Genomic DNA, 16,047 nt, shown 5'->3' on the forward strand with positions numbered 1-16,047 from the left:
GCTAGATGCTTTTCCTGTCACAACCCTGCTCTTCCACCCTCTGGCTGTCTAAGTTCTAGTAGTCTATAGTCACCATGTGCTATATATATACCTTCTGTTGCTGCTGAATTTGGCCCAAAGATTTCCACAGTGTGGGGCCATCTGAAAGTGAACAAATTTATAGTAACAGATAAACCTCCTACTGTGTCTGGCTCAAAATTGGAGAGGAAAATCCATCCGTCTATTCAGAGGAACTTACACCACTTTACATGTAACTGACACAGTCAGCTCATTTGAAGTAAATAAGTCTGAGCAAAGAATAAAATCATCTATGTTTCCTCTTCCTGAAATCTGAGCTGCTTACTGTACACCTTGTGTAAAGAATTATTTTCACACTTGAGCAAACTGTCAGGCATATTTGCATGTCAATTCACGATTCTTATTTTAATCAATTTTTTTTTCCACATTTGCTAGAAAAGATGTAGAGGTTTCTTGATCCACTGTGAATCTGCCATCACTTTTCTGGCAAAAAAATACTATGAAACACAGACTACTTCATTCTGTAAATCAAAACAGTCCGTTATCTTGTCACATCTCGGACAGACTGAAATTAATAATCTTGCCAAGACAAGTGTTCACTGCAGCACTGAAACATTACCATTACAGTGAACTGTGAAAGTTGGTGCAAAGGCCAAACTCCCACCTTGATTTACAAGATTTTAACTGTGACTCACTAATCAGTAATCTACAAAACCCACAAACTAGTCTGTTGGAAATATACTGAAAGAGAATGGCATTTTTCATTTAACAGGGAAATAAGGTTTTGCTTTTAATCCAGTGATGTTTCATTCCTCAATTCCAATAATAAGTGTTTTCCTCATCTCCCAAGTGAACTTCATTCAACTACTAGACCTCTTCCAGGTTGACATCATGTAGCAACCTCCAGTTTGGGCTTTTCCAGAGCTCAGGAAAGGCTACTGATGCTTGGAGGTGGACTTTTGCAAGAGTCACTCCATTTAGATGCTGTGGGAGTGTCTGTTGTACAGTGCCTGGCCCAATGGGATTCTAGTCCATGGCTAGGGCTCCTAAATTGTTATGGTAATACAAATAAATAATAATAATGAGCAAAAATGAGTTTTTCGGGTCCTTCTTTTCCTAATAAAAACCCATGTCTTCAAAATGGGGTTTCCACTTCCTGTCCTGGATGCTGCAGTGTTACCTGCTTAACACTCTGAAGCATTAAGCAGGTAACACTCATTTTTCAGATTGTTTTCCCAGTTAGTTTATGCTGCTGCAGAAATACAGAGCATTGTCCAAGTTCAAGGGAGAGGAGCTTGTTCAAAGCCATTTTCTTATGAAACACTAATGCCTCAAGCATAGAAATCTGGTAATCCCAGCTCCTGCTGGGCTCAGTTAATGCACACATTCTAGGCATATTTATCTCCTTTAAGTGCCTGATCCAACGCCCATTTAAGTCAACATGAATCTTTCCATTGATTTCACTAGGAGATGAACAAGGCTCTCAACCAGCAGCTAGTGCTGAGCCCTCAAGGAACCCCTGGCTTTCTCCTGGGGACTCTATTCCAACATGAAAGCAGGATCTTGAATTTGACTCTCCTTTTGGAACAGGGAAGGGTCTAAAGAAAAAGTCTGACTAGGCTCTATTCTCCCCACACTCCTGATACGTGATGCTGTCAGAACAGGGAGAGGGGAGGGCCCACAGTAGACAGCTTAGAGCAGTACAGGAACTCACTTAAAGTCGCCCAGGTTAACATGGTTACATTGCTGATCAATTAGGGAATATGCTCATTTAAAGCTGTGCAATGCTCCCTTCTAAAATCATTTGGCAGCCGCCTGCTTTGTCCACTGCTTGCAGGGAGAGCAGCCCGTTGCAGCTAGCTGGTGGGGGCTTGGAACCAGGGTGGATCGGCAGCCCCCCTGTCAGCTCCCTGCTCCCCTAAGTTCCCTGTGCAGCAGCCGCCCAGCAAGCTATCAGTTGCCAGCAGTTCAGCTGTCCCTCTCCCCGCTGCCATGTGCTGCTCCTGCCCTCTGCCTTGGAGCTGCTCCCTGAGACTCCCGCTTGCTGTGGGGGGGAGGGGTAGAAGAGGGGGGGCTAATGTCAGGGTGACCCCCTCACCCCTGTTCCTGCATCCTGCTTACCCCATCTTCCATAGAGCAGGGGCAGGATGGTCTCAGCTTGCTGATCTAATTAACAAGGCAGTGTACTTCTGACCCCACTCTTCATACTTAAAGGGGAAATGCACATCTCTATCTCTCAAACACACACAGGGTGTGTGTCTCTGTCTGCCCTCCCTCCTTTCCTGCTGCCTTGTAGAGTGTGAGAGTTAACCCTTGAGGGCTCAGCCAATTGCTAGTTCATCATTTAGCAGTAAGGCATTCCCTGGGAAATATCCCACCCTCTGACTTCTCCACCTCAACCAAGCTCCACAATCATCATCGCTGTGTACCAGTATTAAACTGTTTGTTTAAAACTTATACTGTGTGTGTGTGTGTATATATATAAATATAAAATATAGTCTTTTGTCTGGTGAAAAAAATTTCCCTGGAACCCTAACCCCCTCATTTACATTAAGTCTTATGGGGAAATTGGATTCGTTTAACATCGTTTCGCTTAAAGTTGCATTTTTCAGCAACATAACTACAACGTTAAGTGTGGAGTTCCTATATAGCATAGGACAAAGCACAGTACATTAAAACTTAGGCCTTGGGCATGGCTACACTTGCAGATGTAGAGTGCTTTGAGTTAAACCAGCCTTCGTAGAGGGCAGTAGGGAAAGTGCTACAATCTATCCACACTGACAGCTTCAAGCACACTGGCGTGGCCACATTTGTGGCACTTGCAGCGGCATTGGGAGCAGTGCATTGTGGGCAGCTATCCCAGCATGTAAGTGACTGCAACGTGCTTTTCAAATGCGGGGTGGGGTGGAGTGTGACAGGGAGTGTGTTGTGTGTATGTGGAGGGAGAGAGAGTGGGTTTTGGGGGGCCTGAGAGCATGTCAGCATGCTGTTTTCTAAGTTCTGACAGCAGCAGACCGCCCCCCCTCCCACAGCATTCCACAGTAATGGTTGCTTTGTCTCGGAGCAGATAAGCAGCCGGCTGTCAGAAACGGAGCTTTCAAAGGGCATATCCGCATTCCTGCAGCGATTCAAAAACAATGACAAGAGTGGCCACTTGACTCAAGAGGATTATGGGACATTTCCGGAGGCTGATCAGGGCGCAGCAAAGCTACACCTCATTAACACTGGCGCTGCGGCGCTCCAGCGGGGGCGCAGCAAACGTTATTCCACTCGCCGAGGTGGAGTACCAGCAGCGCTGTAGCCGCGGAGTCAGAGCGCTCCACATGCCTTGCCAGTGTGGACGGGTAATGAGCTAGTGCGCCCGGGGTTCCTTTATTGCGCTGTAACTCGCAAGTGCAGCCAAGCCCCTTGTCTATCTGGGAAAGTTGCACCAGTATAACCTAAGGTGTGAATTTAACCCAATCTAGTTAAACTGATGCAAACCCCCATGTAGACACACTTATTCTGGTATAAAACTGGTTTATTTCACATTAGTTTAAATGGATTAGGAACAGCTTTAAATTAAACTGAAATAAGCCACTTAACTGAAATAAGAGTCCTCACGGGAATTTAAACTGGTTTGAAAAGAGATGTTAGTTAAACCAGAGCAACTTTCCTGTGTAGACATGGCCTTAGCCGAGTCTCTTACCTTTCCTGTTGCTACCTTATTTAGGGTTACCTGTTGCCCTCTTCTTTATTTTACTGATGCTCAGCTACAACATTTCCCCCGACATCAACCCCATTTCAGGTAAGCACAACAAAAGGGCTCTTGCTTTGCTGACAAGATCTCAGCATGGTCCCAACAGCCCAGAGCACTAGAACTGTCAGTTGGGATTGGACTCCATGTCCTAAGAAGCCCTTGGATACCACCACAATGTGCGTGCTAGAAATGCATAGACATCACTTTGTCTTAAATGGACTGAGGCAGTACGTCTGCCTGTGGCAGGACAACATTCTGACAAGTCACTGACACAGAGATTCTGAAGTGAGGATTTTATACAAGGAATGTCATGGATGGTTTCTCTTTGTGCATTAACATGGTAGTGAAGCTACATGCATGGAAGCCACATAGGGCATGGCCTTCAAACCAACAACAAATATTAATTGTATTGTCCATCACCGATTCAAAAATAAACAACTCAAAGTGCAGAGCTATGCTGTAAAATGTCTTTTCTAAGACAGGACTGTTACCCACTCCTATCCCCCACTCCCTTCCAGGTGACTATCAGCTTATGACAGCCTTTGATTACAAAATACAAGTTAGTCTCTGGAAGTTTAACCAGCAGGGAAGGTTTCCTCCCACACATTCCATTTCAGCTTCGGCATGAAGTCTGGGAATAGATGCCTGGGGCAGTCACTTTGCGAACAGGTTCCTTTGGGGGTGAGAGCAAGAACTATTAATTAAAAGGCCAAAGCCAGCACACTTGTTCAGAGGGTCTAGTCTTTTATAGCAGTTAATTTAATAATATCGTCCTAACGGAGGGTGTCAATCATTGAGCTACACAGCAGGTAGGACTAAATCAGTTTCAGAGTATCGTGTCAAACTCCAGCCACTACAATTGGAGACAAGTCCCCTCCATGGGAGCATCCCTTGTCTACATAAGCCAAAAGTTCAGTTCATGATGGTCTCTTTATTTCTTGTCATGAGAGCTAAAATCCACAGAAAGGGAGCACATCAGTTGAGCACAGTGGTTTGCTCATTGCTGATAAATTCAGTGGTTCAATGCAGACCTTTATGGAAGGGTAAAGTCCAGTGAGTGCCACTTGCTAGGAGCTGAGAAGAGATTCCTGTTTTCCAGCTGGATCTGTAGGTTTGGTTGGTTGGTGGTTGTTTTTATGAGAAAGATCACAGTCAAATCTGTGCCGTTTCTATGCAGCCATCTGCAAGACCATTGGTGGCACCATGGATCTGGGGACCCTTTAAAACGTTAGTAAGCCTAGCAAACACTAGACTGCAGGTCATGCAATCTTCCAGAAAACTGGCACTTGCCTCGTTCTGGTCACAAGCCTCTTAGTTTCTGACAAACCTCATAAAGCAGTTAAAGTCCTCCTGAAAGAAATCCAAGCGCATGGGAACGTGGTCAAGAAGAGCGAGGCCCTGCTACCTTGTGATCTTGTGCTGACATGGAAATGGCTTCTACCACAGATGCCCTAGCATTTTCCATATCATTTGTCTTCCTTTCAACAACTCTAGCTTGGTGTCTGCCATGGTGCTAGGTTCACCTCCACTCGCCTGCACTGCAGTCCCATGACCTGCCAGACTAGTATTTGTGACCACAATTCAAATAGATTTTGCAAACCCTTTAGTGCCAGCAGGTGGAGCCTCCAGAGGCAGGGACCCTCCCATTATCAGATGCAATTCATGCATCTATGTTTGGGGAGCCTTGGACCCTCTTGGCAGCAAAGGGTCCAAACCTTTACAATAGGACCATGTGATGAGCAAAATGCTTCAAGAGAAGAATTAGAAGGCACTGCAGTGGCTATGAATTCAACCCAATACAGCAGGGTCCAGCTGCATCTCTTATTTGAACTAGAAATATTCAAAACTTCACTAGCCACCGGTATCCTTAACATACTAAATTATATAGATATAGATGTTTAAACTGGAATAAAATACACTGGATTTTGGGTTGCTCATTTACATGAGCTCCCCCCTTCCCCAATCAGTTTACAATTAAAACCTGAAGGTCCAGTTTACTCACTTGAGCTCATGTCCCAGCATTCCAAGATGGGTAGAACATGAGAGCAGGCCGGAGATCAGAAACATGCACTCTAGCTGCTAAAGGTGAAAGGGAGACCAAATATTTTTTTCTAACCCTGAGAACCTACGGAATCGTGAAGGACCCAGACAGGAAGCTGGGGTTAAAGATCACCGGGTTTCTTATTGCAGTTAAAACAGACTCGCACTGGATGATCCCATCCGCGGGAAGGGACCGCTCGGCGCTCGTTCGAACATTCATCACAGAATCCCTGGCCACAGGCTCGACAGTGGTGTTTAGAGAGCTTGATGTTGAACTCCTTCTGGCAGTTGTGGCAGTGCAGGATTTCATGATCCGGCACCCAGTACGCAGGTCTAGCAGCATCTTTCACGAGACCTACAAAGGATGAGAAAGAACCACAGCAATTAGAATGTCTCCTGTTCTAAGGCAGAGGAGGGGAAGGACCCAAGGACTACCAGCCACGGCTGGGCCTTTTCAAGGAGCTCATTATGGAAATTGTTAAGATCTAAAGATCCACAGAACACTTCATTCTAGCAGGCATCTGCTAGTAGTTCAGGCTATTCCAAATCTTTCATATTGTGCCCCTGTACAATTCAATGGCATTGTTTTAATGGGGACCCTACCACCACTACACCACTGTTTAATAAATAATAATAATAATAATTAATAATTAGTTAGAGCTGGTTTGGTAGCCCTAGAGAATGAAATCCAATAGGCACAACATGCACTGGAAGCTTCCCCTCCACATTCAACCCTGACCAAGTCAGGGGCCAGATAGCAGATCAGTCTCCAAGTCTCTCTCAATCCTAGACCTTTGTGCTAAGACTGCCATCCAGGATACCAATTTATAGCACATGATGTGGATGCCTGTCTACTAGTAACCAGACTGAGAACTCCAGTTCATTTCACATCAGGCACCAAATAGCATCAGTGGCTTACAACACTTGGTGACTACTGACCTTGGCTAGATTTGGACCAGTGACCTAAACATGAAAATTCCTGCATTAAATCTTATTCAGTCTGGTATATCAAGTTAAGTAGATCTAATAGATCTCGGGGGGCCATACAGCCCACAATGTCATGGGCTTCTTGTACTTCACATGTGGAAGTAGGGCAGCTATTATTCTTAACCCCTAGTCTTGGCTCCTCAAGAGAACAGGGTGATCAAATCTCCCTGAATGACTGGAATGATCCCACAATCAGAGTGTTATGCCAAGAAAGGCAGAGATTCTGGGCTGGGAAAAAAGCACAGCCCCACATTGCTATTTTTTTGCCATTTTTTGCAGAAGGCCATCCAGGGTAAGTGGAGGTGGACACCTCCTCCGGCCATGACTCGTTCAGAGAACATTGGCTTTCTCTGCCTTATCTTCTGTCCATTGGGTTCAGCTGGGTGGTCAAAACAATCTAACCATCACTCTTTCAGGTATCAGAGTAGGAGCCGTGTTAGTCTGTATCCGCAAAAAGAAAAGGAGGACTTGTGGCACCTTAGAGACTAACCAATTTATTTGAGCATGAGCTTTCATGAGCTACAGCATCTGATGAAGTGAGCTGTAGCTCACAAAAGCTTATGCTCAAATAAATTGGTTAGTCTCTAAGGTGCCACAAGTCCTCCTTTTCTTCTTTCAGGTACGTGTACAATGGTGGTAACACCAACATCTGGCAGCTTCATTCCTGCTTCCATTTTATTAGATAATAAAAGATCTGCCAGCCTGATTAAATTCCAGACAGAGCAATGGAGAGAAGGTCTGATCAGTGGTTAATGCAATTCATCACTCCCTACTGCTGTCTACCTCCTGTGGGGGTTTGGTCAGCAGAACAAACAGCCGTTCAGCTGTGGAACAACATGTAAACCCAGGTCCCTGCTGCGGCACCTGGGCTGGTACCCAGTGCACGAACAACCAGCCCACTGTCATTGTACTACGTTCAGCATTAGGAACCATCCTCCCAGTTACTGGATGTTTAAATGTCTTGGTCCTGATTTGCAGAAGTGCCGAGCACCCGTAGATCCCAGTTATGTCAACTGCAGCTGCTGGCACTCAGAACCGCTAAAAAACCTGATAAAATGTCTCATAGTTTGGCCACGATTTTTTAAGTACAGCCTAGGAAACTCAGTCTGGCAGATCACTGCAATAACCCTACGGGCGTAGCGGGAAGAAGTGACACTCAGAACTCAAGGATCTGTGATGCTGCACTGTGGAGAGAACAGAAGTGAGGAGGCGTAAACTGGAAAAAAAAATGCGGAGAAAGTAGAGGAAACATAGGGAGAGAGCTTGGCAGGGCCCACGGCCCAGCAGGAGCAGAAGTCAGAAGGGGGACCCTCGACCTACATTGGCCCCCTGAGACAGGAAGTGTCAGTGTGCCATGCCAGCTCATTTCAAGCACTGAAGTTTAACAAACAGCTCTGACATACGCAACCAACATGTTCTTAGATAGAAAAACAATTGGAAGCAAAGAGCACCCACCTAGTGGGATGTCTATGGCAGTCACCACAGCTCCAAGAGTGTTCTGCACTGCCTCACCGACCTTCCTGGCGATCAGTGTCCCACCTTCCTCCTCTGTCTGTGACTCGGGCACATCTGCATGATAGAAGAGTTATGGTTCAAAACGCAAGCCACAGTTCCTGCCAAGTCTCAGTTAATTTGTATTATCAGAGAAACTAATGTTAAACCAAGGTAACTTGGTTGGTTAGGTGCAGCACCCATAGCATAGGCCTGGGGCTCTCTGGCATCCCAGTGTAGCCAAACACCAGTCAGCCTTTATTTCACACCCTCCGTGCCTTCCCTGGGGAAATTTGCATGACCTTCACTGTTACGCTTTTCCTCCACCCACGTGGACAAGACACAGACTGCTCAAGACCAGTGCAGAGGGATGCTATCTCCCCACCAGCAGGAGATGTTGCCTTCTGGGATATTGGGATAAAGTCCAATTTAGAAATAATTCCTCCAAGAGATCAGATTTTTCAGTAATTTCTTGTGAATGGTATTTGCAGTAAAAAGGGTCTCTCAGAGTTCATCTGCTTTCCCCACCAGAAGCATTCACAAACATGATTTCAAATCCTGCTCTGAGGTGGTGTGTACCCAAAAGAATGGCACCATCTACACCCATTACAAGGGCATCAGTTGGCAGGTTGGATCAGCCAACTTCCCTATCTGCCCTAGAATGGGGCTTTTGATAGAAAATCAGTGGTAAGATTTCAGACACAACATATGGTTAATGCTGACAGGAAGGTGGAGAATTTCCCTCCATTCCCAGAACGAGCACAGTCAGGTCAGCATTACCTAACCGGATGCCCCTGCTGTCATGGCAGTTGTCACACACTCTCACTGGCGCCGGTCCCCAGCCCCGCTCAGGGACGGGGCGGGTCTTGGAAGAGCAGCTATCGCAGAAGCCCTCCCCGCAGGCCCGGCAGTGATGTTTCGTATCATTATCTTTAAAGGACGTGCCACACTTGTTGCAATTCTGAACAAGACAAACCAGAAAGAAAAACTATTAGTTTGATTTTCCTAATTATCTCCAATTAGAAAAGCGTCCGAGAGTTGGATCACGAGATGGCAGGGACCGTGGCACCTATGAAAGTGACTGGATCCTGCATGAGTGGGGAAAGTATTGTAAGTCTCACAGTTAACTGATCTGTACTTGCACTGCAGAGACTTTTTGATGTCTTTCACTGAAGTGTCTTGGGCATAGACTCCACTTGGGGTGGTGCCAGCATTGTCCTTCTGGCTCAGTGACTTCATACCCAAAGAAAGGACCCGTGGGAAGACAAGCATGCTGTGGCTAGGCCAGCAGCATTACCATGAACCCTGTGGTTACAGCCATGAATTGTTACACCTATGCTTTCTTGGGTGCCTACAGCACTGGGCAGTTGACCTGTGAACACCTGAAGGTTTTGGAAAACAAAGATAAGATGGTCATTTCCAGTTTAGTCATCTGCCCAATTCCTTTTATATGCTTTCTCAAAGGAGTTGGAAGTCTCTCTCTAATTGAATTGTAAGGGCCAAGTATTCATATCCAGCTTCATATTTTGTACAAATTGGTTGCACTTGCAAAAGTGGGAATGCAAAAATGGGAGGCCAGGACTTCAACTTTGATTCTGTATACTCAAGAGCAAGTATGTGGGAGCCAGCATTTTTATCAGCAGTGTTGATGGTGGGAATGGGTCAAACTTGAAGAAGCAGGAAGGGTCAGTGGAATAATAAGGGGACAAATGGCACATCCAGGGAAGAAGGCATCTGACATGATCTTTCTCAGGCCAAGCCAAGAACGTGAATAGCAAGGGTCCCTGCCGTTGGCTCTGAAGAGCTGCAGGAGGTGGGTGAGCTGCAGTTTGCAATCCACAGTAGACGAGGCACCTGAAATCTATCAGATTTTTTTTAACTGGTTACTTTGTCATTTTATTTTTTGGAGAAGGTGTGGAGGAAGGGTTATGTTCAGCTCAGCAAAGGGAGCAGTTTCCCTCAACAGCATGAAAGCACGGCAGCTGCTACATACCAGGATTTGAGAGTTGGGTCTCCAGTAGGCAGGGGCAATCTGGTCCGTCAGCCAAGAGGTCACAGCTTTTGTGGGTCCCAGGCTGAGCTCAGACACAGACTGTGCCATGAAATTCATCCCATCCAACAGGCGCTGAGCTGCATTGTTGTTGTCTTTCAGAAATCCATCTGTCTATAACACAATGGGGATTTACATGAAAATGGAAAAACAGAGAAGGAAACGTTTACTTCTCCTGAGCAGATGCTTCTTGGAGCAAATGCCCGTCCACTGCTGCTGTTAAAATGGAGAACACCACCCGGAAGAATCACACTCCCATCTTTTTTAGAGAGAGGGGATGTTTTAATGGTTTAAACATTCACACTAGGAGTCCAAATGTTGATAAAGTCAACCCAGTTCTTCATCCTTCCAAGGTAGGCTGAGCACTGTTCAATTTACTGTGTGCAAGACTTTCAGTGGGACCTTAAAAAACAAGGTCCTGTCCTGACTCCTGTCTCATGTGGATATTGAATATCCCATGGCACTTTCTGTAAGAGTAAGAGGTTTGCTCATATGTCCCTTATTCCCACGGTTGTTCAGCATGCTGTGCGGCAGGTGGCTATATTTCAGTGGGGATGTGTGTAAGGAGCATTTTGGGATGAAAGCCCACTATAAAAATGTAGAAATCATTTTACTTATTAATCAGAGATGGGAAAGACCTGTTAGGTTTTCTGACTCATCTCTTGGGGACCACTGCAATAGCGTGATCTGTCCAATCCAGTTTTTAATGTCCACTTGGGCAAAACTTGGCTGCCTCTTGCTCTGAGGATGCCCATCCTCGAAGAGGCTCCATACTTCAAGCAGCAGCTGCCATAGCGAGAGTCAGTCCATTTTTTCTGCCATTATGCAAAAAAAAAAAAAAAGAAAGAAAGAAACCACCCACATCTCCAAAGCACCCCAACAAGACTTACTCCTGGCCAGACGTGCTCAATTTCTGTCCTCACCACTGTGTCCACAGGATCTTGGTTCCCAAACCAGTACTGCCGGCTGCGGTATACCACTCCACAGTTGGGGCACTCAATCACATATCTGCAGTGAGGAACAAGGAGAACTGGTTACCTAGCAAGGGGCTGGAGGCCCAAAGGAGCTGGCAAAGGAAAGGAAAGGGAGAGCAGAAAGTACTCACCCTGACCAGGCATACTTGGCAAGGCCCATCCAAGGGGAATCAGTGGAAGCAGATGTTTTTGGCACCACATTGACCTCCTTCCCACGCTCGTAACAGGCCTGGAACAGGAGTGTTTGATTAGAATCACAAGTTTTGGTACCCCAGACACTGAGTCCCATGTGACTGTTTGGTCACGAGTGGGTTTAAAGGCCTTATCTGATGTGTGTTTGTGGAGATGGTTTGCTAAAGGGGCCACATGATGGACCCCATCATTGATAACGGAATTTTTGTGCATTATGACCCAAATGATGTCATTTGTCTAAACAACAATAAAAATATGGCTGTGGGTGAAGTAACCCCCAGGCTCCTCCACGTGACCTTTGAGTTACATAGACTCCCCCCAAAAATATCAACATTAGGGGTGGAGGGAAGGAAATAGGGAGAGCAATTCAGGGGCTTATCCATTCAGTGTACTGAGACTGAAGAGCAACATCTAATGCTTAACCTGTCCTGGGAAATGGCAGCAGTGCAGCCCCCGGTGATTCAGCCAGTGAAACACGCAAGCAGTGCGACTGGGCTGCCGGCAAACAGAACAATTACCAAAGAACTGTTAAAGATCGACAGGAATCTTGTTGCCACGAGTCTTCAACAGAAAAGAGGAGCAAGACCACAGGCACATGTGAGTAACACTTCTCCCTCTCCAGGTACTGGACCCCGTCCCTAAGGTTCTGCTTACCTTGCAGGTATAGACTCTGTTATCGTACTGGTGGGAGTATCTGCATCGGCTCTTGGCTTCATGAGGAACTCCTTCTTTCGCATGGTTCATGCTGTTCTTACAGCCACACCTGGAGTTCAGAAGCAAACAGTGAGCAGGCTAGAGAGTCACTGATACAGGACAGATCTCGGTATAAGGTCAGCTAAGTTGCCAGAACTAAAACTAGGTTTTATTCAATATCTTATGTTTGTATAGCCATTGAAATGCAGCCATCATGGAGTGGGGTAAGCAGTGGTTTCACAGCAACGTTATACAGCAATTTAGTACAGGAAGTGAATACTTATCCAACAGAAGCTGCAGAGGGAATCTAGATGGAACTAACCAAGTTCGGAATTTGGCCAAGACATGAGAACTAACATCCCATCTCTCACAAAGAAGAGCTAGAGAATCTTTAATGACCACAAAAGACAGGGAACCTAGTTTTACATCTTATTTGATAGACAGAACTTCCAGCAGCACAATCTTCCATAGCACCATGTTGATACAGCTCAGTACAGACTCAGAGGGATGACTGCAACCTACTGAATTACCAGCACCACTTCCCATACCACCTGGGCTTTCCTTAGACAGGACTTGCACTCAAGTTCTGAGGCATCTGACTGGTTAGTATGCAAAATCTCATCAGCCCCAGTGGGTGTGGCTTCTAGTCACAGGCCATAGGTCACAGTCCAAGGCTGGGTGGATGTATGTTTTGGTGACGTTTATGTCATGATTATGACAGAAAGTCTCACAGGGCAATTATTTCTGACTTCAAGGGATTCTTGTAGACCACTCATTTCACACTCTGCCCTTTGAGGGACTTGCCAGTTCTGAGACGACATGCTTATGAACACTACGGAAGCAATGTGGGCAAAAAGAGATTACACTGATACTTAACTTGCGATATTGCAGATTCCACAATATTTTAGGTTTCGACGGCAATTTTGATACGGGAGCCCCGGGTGGCCGCTCTCAGCCTCAAGGGCCGACAATGGAAAATCACGGAAAAAGTAATAATGGGCTTTATTACTGCAAATAATATGGTCCATTATTACTTTTCCTCAATTTTCCATGGCTTGTCCGCAATTCAGCCACAGTTTTTTGACCCTCGTCCCGTAATTCAAGTAGGGTATTGCTGATAAATGAAAAGGAGACCCTATTGCCTAGCTGGGACACAGAGACAGCACCCCCCACAGCACACACCTTGAACTGCTTTTCAGGGAGTTCAAATGGGTTCTGGTGTCAGGTGAAACATACAAATTCTGTATTCAGACTAAGGAGTTATCACACTGATGTCACCACCTATGCTGATGATGCTTCTCCAGAGTACTTGTGACCTCACTATGACAGTGCATTCTGATGCTGCAGATCTTGACAGTACGGTCTCCCAGATGGATGAGGGTGTGTTTCTTGCCTACTTACCCGCAGCTGAGGCATATAGTAGAACAGGTGAAATACTCATCCGGAAAGAAGGAGCTGTGAGCCATCTGGTCATCGGGGATCTCACCGCTGAACCGGTCGCTCAATGCCTGTCAGACCAAGTGAGAGAAATTGCTGAGGAATTCAGAGCAACAAGGACATTGATTCACCAGGCCAGTGACAGCCTTCTGGAAAGGTACACATCTTCATGGACATCCTGGGAGGCTTCTCATGGATACTCCATGGGTTCCTCTCTGGGAGAGGGCCAGCTGGGCTGTGTAGCTAACAAATCATGGTTCACTGACCAGGAAACCATACGGGTATGAGCTACAAAGGAAAACTATAATCCCCCCTGCCTTCCCTCTAATACAGACCAAACAAGATCAACAATCTTGCACTTGTCAGGGAGATGGAATGGATAATCTCAAGGGTTTTTTCCATCTTTAACTTCTGTGATAGGGCAGAAGGGGTTGGAGGAAGAAGGTTGCACAGAGTAAATAGCTGGATAAAAAGGGTTTTGGATTCCACACCAAAGGAAACAACATTTGGTCCTACATACTCAACACACCATGCAAGGTTTGAGCTAGGTGACTTACATTAACTAGCATTAATTAAGGACATTGGGAACCTTTTAGTGATGGTGAAATAGTGAAAGTTTCCCTCCTGGGGCTTTGTCAAAGTGCCTCAATCCTATTCTGCAGGGACCACATATGAGATGAAAAGGGAGCTCGCTCTCCATGGTCCATTCAGTCCTTGGCTTTTGAGCTCAGACTGCAAACAAGCTTGATAATTAGGGCCAGTTGTGATGGTAGCTTTTGTGATGGAGACGTCTCCACTGGGACCTGGGGCTTGTCTACCCTGGCAATTTACAATGCTGCAACTTTCTCGCTCAGGGTGTGAAAAAACACCCCCCTGAGAGCAGCAAGTTTCAGCTCTGTAAAGCGTCAGTGTAGACAGCGCTGGTAGCCATGTCCCTCATGGAGGTGGTTTTTTTAGAGCACTGGGAAAGCTCTCTCCCAGCACTGCGCCGCAACCACATAAGCCATGTTAAAGCGCTGCCAGAGCAGCGTTTTAGCATGGCCAGCGTAGACCAGCCCCTGGACTGTGACCAGACACTTTCCACACAAACCACTAAGTGGCTCTCAAATGTCAGCCTTTTGATTACTGATGTGGGCTGGATGTGAACTGGCAGCACCATAAACCAAATGTGGCATTAGCCCTTAAATACGTGAGAAAAACAAACCACCACAGCACACATGCTGGGGGAATGGTGAAGAGGTTGATATTCTTCTCTTCAAAAGAAATCACTTTTCTTCTTTCACTAAAAAACCAACAAAGCAAAATAACAGACTCTGCCCACACCCCTTCCCCATTAGATACTCAGAACTATGCACTGCCCCGGTGGAGCTATGTTCCTGATCTTCACTGATCCCAAGGGTCAGATCTTTATCTAGAGAAGAAAGGCAAGAAAATACTTTCTCTTGTAGGGACACTGAGGAAAACATTTGCTGCAAATCTATGTCTAGGTGACTGCCTTGAGACCAGTTACCCTGGTAACAACATAGATCTCTCCATTGTACCAAAATGGTTGAACTGTGTCTGTCTTGGGCATTTATAACGTGCCTACCGCTGCTAACAATGAGCTTCAGGGTCCAACCCTAGTTCTTATACCTGTATTATAAAGTATTTAAAAAGCTACATTTAATGCTTTAAAGAGGCAGAATAATGTTATTTTAAAAGTTTCATTTTTACAGGCTTTGTTTGCCATGAAGCCTGAACTAAACATCACCTCTAATAGGCAACTCTATCTATATAAGGTTTTCCTGGAGCCCGTCATGATAATACTGAAGAGCTGAACAAATGAACTAAATATCATGCTACTACTTTAAAGAGTTACCACATTCTTTAATACAATATTGTTTGACTTTTATGTATATATCAGTCTCTACCAGGCAATCAATTCCTGATGGTCCCTTGGGTGACTATGCACAAAGTAAAATAATAATATAATTAAAACTCCTCAAATATTTTATTTTGTGAGGCATTTTGGAAAAGACAAGTACCATACTGTTAATCTGTCCATTTGCTTTGGTAAAACAAGTCTTTCAAGGGATGTTATGAAGGCCAAAAGTATAACTGGGCTTAAAAAATTTTTTTGTATAAGATCATGGAGGATAGGTCCATCAGTGGCTATTAGCCAGGATGGTCAGGTATGCAACCTCATGCTCTGGGTGTCCCTAAACCTCTGCCTGCTAGAATCATAGACTTATAGGACTGGAAGGGACCTTGAGAGGTCATCTAGTCCAGTCCCTTGCACTCAGGGCAGGACTCGGTATTATCTAGATCATCCCTGACAGATGTTTATCTAACATACTCTTTAAAATCTCCAATGATGGAGATTCCACAACCTCCCTAGGCAATTTATTCCAGTGCTTAACCATCCTGACAGTTAGGAAGTTTTTCCT

The 16,047-nt window shown here is 45.5% G+C and overlaps 1 protein-coding gene across 4 annotated transcripts in view; it reads right to left on the reverse strand.

Moving 5' to 3' along the window:
- Positions 1–4,035: 4,035 nt before the first annotated feature.
- The window catches only part of ZFYVE1 (zinc finger FYVE-type containing 1), a 60,311-nt gene continuing 48,299 nt past the window's right edge, over positions 4,036–16,047 (reverse strand). For all 4 annotated transcript variants that reach the window (XM_043550218.1, XM_007055739.4, XM_037900338.2 and 1 more), the window contains exons 5-12: positions 13,586–13,692; positions 12,146–12,254; positions 11,431–11,528; positions 11,216–11,333; positions 10,269–10,439; positions 9,056–9,236; positions 8,240–8,353; positions 4,036–6,152 (exon numbers count right to left, since the gene is read on the reverse strand). In XM_043550218.1, the coding sequence (XP_043406153.1) occupies positions 5,920–6,152; positions 8,240–8,353; positions 9,056–9,236; positions 10,269–10,439; positions 11,216–11,333; positions 11,431–11,528; positions 12,146–12,254; positions 13,586–13,692 (1,131 nt within the window). In that variant the 3' untranslated portion in view covers positions 4,036–5,919. The remainder of the gene's footprint in view (positions 6,153–8,239; positions 8,354–9,055; positions 9,237–10,268; positions 10,440–11,215; positions 11,334–11,430; positions 11,529–12,145; positions 12,255–13,585; positions 13,693–16,047) is intronic.

This window comes from Chelonia mydas, chromosome 6 (assembly GCF_015237465.2).
Source record: "Chelonia mydas isolate rCheMyd1 chromosome 6, rCheMyd1.pri.v2, whole genome shotgun sequence".
Lineage (NCBI taxonomy): Eukaryota > Metazoa > Chordata > Testudines > Cheloniidae > Chelonia > Chelonia mydas.